Source organism: Scyliorhinus torazame, chromosome 12 (assembly GCF_047496885.1).
Source record: "Scyliorhinus torazame isolate Kashiwa2021f chromosome 12, sScyTor2.1, whole genome shotgun sequence".
NCBI lineage: Eukaryota > Metazoa > Chordata > Chondrichthyes > Carcharhiniformes > Scyliorhinidae > Scyliorhinus > Scyliorhinus torazame.
Window position 1 is genome coordinate 74,657,975 of NC_092718.1, and position 6,000 is coordinate 74,663,974.

Sequence of the window (6,000 nt, forward strand, 5' to 3'; positions counted from 1 at the left end):
CGTGCCGAGACACCGATTCTAACCACTATGCCACTGTGCTGAGACAGCAGTGCTAACCACTATGCCACTGTGCCAAGACAGCAGTGCTAACCACTATGCCACTGTGCCAAGACAGCAGTGCTAACCACTATGGCACCGTGCCAAGACAGCAGTGCTAACCACTATGCCACTGTGCCAAGACAGCAGTGCTAACCACTATGCCACCGTGCCGAGACAGCAGTGCTAACCACTATGCCGCTGTGCTGAGACAGCAGTGCTAACCACTATGGCACTGTGCTGAGACAGCAGTGCTAACCACTATGCCACCGTGCCGAGACAGCAGTGCTAACCACTATGCCACTGTGCCAAGACAGCAGTGCTAACCACTATGCCACTGTGCTGAGACAGCAGTGCTCACCACTATGCCACTGTGCCAAGACAGCAGTGCTAACCACTATGCCACTGTGCTGAGACAGCAGTGCTAACCACTATGGCACTGTGCTGAGACAGCAGTGCTCACCACTATGCCACCGTGCCGAGACAGCAGTGCTCACCACTATGCCACTGTGCCAAGACAGCAGTGCTAACCACTATGCCACTGTGCTGAGACAGCAGTGCTCACCACTATGCCACTGTGCCAAGACAGCAGTGCTAACCACTATGCCACTGTGCTGAGACAGCAGTGCTAACCACTATGGCACTGTGCTGAGACAGCAGTGCTCACCACTATGCCACCGTGCCGAGACAGCAGTGCTCACCACTATGCCACTGTGCCAAGACAGCAGTGCTAACCACTATGGCACTGTGCTGAGACAGCAGTGCTAACCACTATGCCACCGTGCCGAGACAGCAGTGCTCACCACTATGCCACTGTGCCAAGACAGCAGTGCTAACCACTATGCCACTGTGCTGAGACAGAAGTGCTAACCACTATGGCACTGTGCTGAGACAGCAGTGCTAACCACTATGGCACTGTGCCAAGACAGCAGTGCTAACCAATATGCCACCGTGCCGAGACACCGATTCTAACCACTATGCCACCGTGCCGAGACAGCAGTGCTAACCACTATGCCACCGTGCCGAGACACCGATTCTAACCACTATGCCACCGTGCCGAGACAGCAGTGCTCACCACTATGCCACTGTGCCAAGACAGCAGTGCTAACCACTATGGCACTGTGCTGAGACAGCAGTGCTAACCACTATGGCACTGTGCTGAGACAGCAGTGCTAACCACTATGCCACCGTGCCGAGACAGCAGTGCTAACCACTATGGCACTGTGCTGAGACAGCAGTGCTAACCACTATGCCACCGTGCCGAGACAGCAGTGCTCACCACTATGCCACTGTGCCAAGACAGCAGTGCTAACCACTATGCCACTGTGCTGAGACAGCAGTGCTAACCACTATGGCACTGTGCTGAGACAGCAGTGCTAACCACTATGGCACTGTGCCAAGACAGCAGTGCTAACCACTATGCCACCGTGCCGAGACAGCAGTGCTAACCACTATGCCACCGTGCCGAGACACCGATTCTAACCACTATGCCACCGTGCCGAGACAGCAGTGCTCACCACTATGCCACTGTGCCAAGACAGCAGTGCTAACCACTATGGCACTGTGCTGAGACAGCAGTGCTAACCACTATGGCACTGTGCTGAGACAGCAGTGCTAACCACTATGCCACCGTGCCGAGACAGCAGTGCTAACCACTATGCCACCGTGCCGAGACACCGATTCTAACCACTATGCCACCGTGCCGAGAAAGCAGTGCTAACCAATGTGCCACCGTGCCGAGACAGCAGTGCTAACCACTATGCCACTGTGACAAGTCAGCAGTGCTAACCACTGTGCCACCGTGACAAGTCAGCAGTGCTAACCATTATGCCATCTTGTCGAGACAGCACAAATTTCTTAATTCCTATGTTCACCACTTGCAGAAGCTCTCTGGGTTAGGAGCACTCCGTGAGTGACCTTGAGTGTGAGCCTTGCAGGCTCGATCATGCTGCAGCTGGCACCACCTCACTCCCTGATCTAACTCAATCTCTGCTGATTGCACTGAGATCTGGTGAGCGATCCAGAACATTAACACACTCAGTGCTCCTCACAACTGACTGGAAAGCAGGAAACAGAAACTATGCACTGACTGGCATCAACAAAGTGTCCCTTATGGAGAGACTCCCTTTTTAAACACGGTCCCTGACGGAGAGACTTCCTCTTTAAACAGCACCCCTGACAGAGAGACTCCCTCTTTAAACAGCATCCCTGACAGAGAGACTCCCTCTTTAAACAGGGTCCCTGACAGACATCTCCCTCTTTAAACAGGGTCCCTGACAGAGAGACTTCCTCTTTAAACAGCATCCCTGACAGAGAGACTCCCTCTTTAAACAGCATCCCTGACAGAGAGACTCCCTCTTTAAACAGGGTCCCTGACAGAGAGACTCCCTCTTTAAACAGGGTCCCTGACAGAGAGACTCCCTCTTTAAACAGGGTCCCTGACAGAGAGACTCCCTCTTTAAACAGCGTCCCTGACAGAGAGACTCCCTCTTTAAACAGGGTCCCTGACAGAGAGACTCCCTCTTTAAACAGGGTTCCTGATGGAGAGACTCCCTCTTTAAACAGTGTCCCTGACGGAGAGACTCCCTCTTTAAACAGGGTCCCTGACGGAGAGACTCCCTCTTTAAACAGGGTCCCTGACGGAGAGACTCCCTCTTTAAACAGGGTCCCTGACGGAGAGACTCCCTCTTTAAACAGGGTCCCTGACAGAGAGACTCCCTCTTTAAACAGGGTCCCTGACGGAGAGACTCCCTCTTTAAACAGTGTCCCTGACGGAGAGACTCCCTCTTTAAACAGGGTCCCTGATGGAGAGACTCCCTCTTTAAACAGTGTCCCTGACGGAGAGACTCCCTCTTTAAACAGGGACCCTGACGGAGAGACTCCCTCTTTAAACAGGGTCCCTGACAGAGTGACTCCCTCTTTAAACAGGGTCCCTGATGGAGAGACTCCCTCTTTAAACAGTGTCCCTGACAGAGAAACTCCCTCTTTAAACAGCATCCCTGACAGAGAGACTCCCTCTTTAAACAAGGTCCCTGACGGAGAGACTCCCTCTTTAAACAGGGTCCCTGATGGAGAGACTCCCTCTTTAAACAGTGTCCCTGACAGAGAAACTCCCTCTTTAAACAGCATCCCTGACAGAGAGACTCCCTCTTTAAACAGTGTCCCTGACGGAGAGACTCCCTCTTTAAACAGTGTCCCTGACGGAGAGACTCCCTCTTTAAACAGTGTCCCTGACGGAGAGACTCCCTCTTTAAACAAGGTCCCTGACGGAGAGACTCCCTCTTTAAACAGGGTCCCTGACGGAGAGACTCCCTCTTTAAACAGGGCCCCTGACGGAGAGACTCCCTCTTTAAACAGGGTCCCTGACAGAGTGACTCCCTCTTTAAACAGGGTCCCTGATGGAGAGACTCCCTCTTTCAACAGGGTCCCTGACGGAGAGACTCCCTCTATAAACAGGGTCCCTGACGGAGAGACTCCCTCTTTAAACAGGGTCCCTGACGGAGAGACTCCCTCTTTAAACAGGGTCCCTGACGGAGAGACTCCCTCTTTAAACAGGGTCCCTGACGGAGAGACTCCTCTTTAAACAGGGTCCCTGACTGAGAGACTCCCTCATTAAACAGTGTCCCTGACGGAGAGACTCCCTCTTTAAACAGGGTCCCTGACGGAGAGACTCCCTCTTTAAACAGGGACCCTGACGGAGAGACTCCCTCTTTAAACAGGGTCCCTGACAGAGTGACTCCCTCTTTAAACAGGGTCCCTGATGGAGAGACTCCCTCTTTAAACAGTGTCCCTGACAGAGAAACTCCCTCTTTAAACAGCATCCCTGACAGAGAGACTCCCTCTTTAAACAGTGTCCCTGACGGAGAGACTCCCTCTTTAAACAAGGTCCCTGACGGAGAGACTCCCTCTTTAAACAGGGTCCCTGACGGAGAGACTCCCTCTTTAAACAGGGCCCCTGACGGAGAGACTCCCTCTTTAAACAGGGTCCCTGACAGAGTGACTCCCTCTTTAAACAGGGTCCCTGATGGAGAGACTCCCTCTTTCAACAGGGTCCCTGACGGAGAGACTCCCTCTATAAACAGGGTCCCTGACGGAGAGACTCCCTCTTTAAACAGGGTCCCTGACAGAGAGACTCCCTCTTTAAACAGTGTCCCTGACGGAGAGACTCCCTCTTTAAACAGGGTCCCTGACGGAGAGACTCCCTCTTTAAACAGGGTCCCTGACGGAGAGACTCCCTCTATAAACAGGGTCCCTGACGGAGAGACTCCCTCTTTAAACAGGGTCCCTGACAGAGAGACTCCCTCTTTAAACAGTGTCCCTGACGGAGAGACTCCCTCTTTAAACAGGGTCCCTGACGGAGAGACTCCCTCTTTAAACAGTGTCCCTGACGGAGAGACTCCCTCTTTAAACAGGGTCCCTGACGGAGAGACTCCTCTTTAAACAGGGTCCCTGACAGAGAGACTCCCTCTTTAAACAGGGTCCCTGATGGAGAGACTCCCTCTTTAAACAGGGTCCCTGACAGAGAGACTCCCTCTTTAAACAGTGCCCCTGACGGAGAGACTCCTTCTTTAAACAGTGCCCCTGACGGAGAGTGTCCCCAATACGCTGCACAATCTCCCTGTTCAGATAACGACCCGGTTTCCTTTTGAAAGCCTGATTGAATCTGCTTCCCCCACACACTCTCAGGCAGCGTATTCCTGATCCCAACCACTCGCCATGTGAAATAGATTCTCCTTGTGTCCCCAAGGTACCTGAGGCACCACCTGCCAAACCCACGGCCACTACCATCTAGAAGGACAAGAGCAGCAGATACCTGGCAACCCAACCAGCTTGAGGTTCCCCTCCAAGTCACTAACCATCCAGAATTGGAAATACATCGCCCGTCAATTCACTGTCACTGGGTCAAATTCCGGGACTTCCCTCCCAAACCACACTGTGGCTTTATCTACGCCACATGGCACTGCAGCGGTTCAGGAAGGCAGCTCAGCACCACGTTCCCAGGGGGCAATTAGGGATGGGCCGATAAATGTTGGCCTAGTCAGTGGCGGCCCCCATGCCAAGAACGAATAAGTTTAACAAAAACTCTATTAAAATCTCCTCATGACCTTCACTGCTTGGAGAACGACAGTTCCAGCGTCTGCAATCTAGCCACGAAGCTGAGGTTCCTCATTCTCTGGACCAAACGGGCTGGGGTTCCTGGTGCCTGTGCCGGGGCAGCCACAGAATCCTCAGCCTGCTCTGGTTGAACCAATATCTTTCGAGGCACGCCAGCAGGCACTTACCGACTTGACCATGTTGCTTCTGCTTGTGGTGCTCCCACAGACCACAAATGGAACGAGCGACTCCGCTTGGCAGACAGAGACTGGCGGGAAATTCAGAGACGGGTGGGAGGTGAGGCGATGGGTCTTAAGGAGTGGGGGGCGCAGGGGGAGGTGGATGAACACACAGGAGATGTGCCTTAGTTGGGGCAGCGCCTCACAATCAGCCCCTCAATGCCGGTCTACCTTTTATAAACTGCCCACGCCCCCAACACCTTCGAGTACAGATATTCACAAGGAAAGAGGCTGGACATAGGAGCTGACAGGCATCGACGTCAGATTCATAGACCGATGCCAATCAGAGATATCACTTATCACCATCAACTGTGCACAGGCCGCTCCTACACAACCACCTTCACCTTCAGCGCAGAAGGTCAGAATTAAAACTCCCAACATTACGTACATTCACAGATAAAAAACACTTGGGCATTACACACTGGAATCTAACAGAGGGGTTCGATGTGGTTTAAAAAAAGAATAACAGATACCCGGGAGTGAGTTACAGACTGGAATCTAATCGAGGCGTTCAGGGTGGTTTATATATAGAATAACAGATACCCGGGAGTGAGTTACAGACTGGAATCTAATCGAGAGGTTTGGAGTGAGAATAACAGATACCCGGGAGTGAGTTACAGACTGGAATCTA

At 52.6% G+C, this 6,000-nt stretch overlaps 1 protein-coding gene across 1 annotated transcript in view; it reads right to left on the minus strand.

Annotated features, from left to right (window-relative positions):
* Positions 1–5,509, minus strand: part of LOC140386485 (potassium-transporting ATPase alpha chain 1) — a 92,005-nt gene extending 86,496 nt beyond the window's left edge. Inside the window, exon 1 of the mRNA XM_072468874.1 lies at positions 5,319–5,509. Within this exon, the coding sequence (XP_072324975.1) occupies positions 5,319–5,330 (12 nt within the window). The 5' untranslated portion in view covers positions 5,331–5,509. The remainder of the gene's footprint in view (positions 1–5,318) is intronic.
* Between the last annotated feature and the right edge of the window lie 491 nt (positions 5,510–6,000).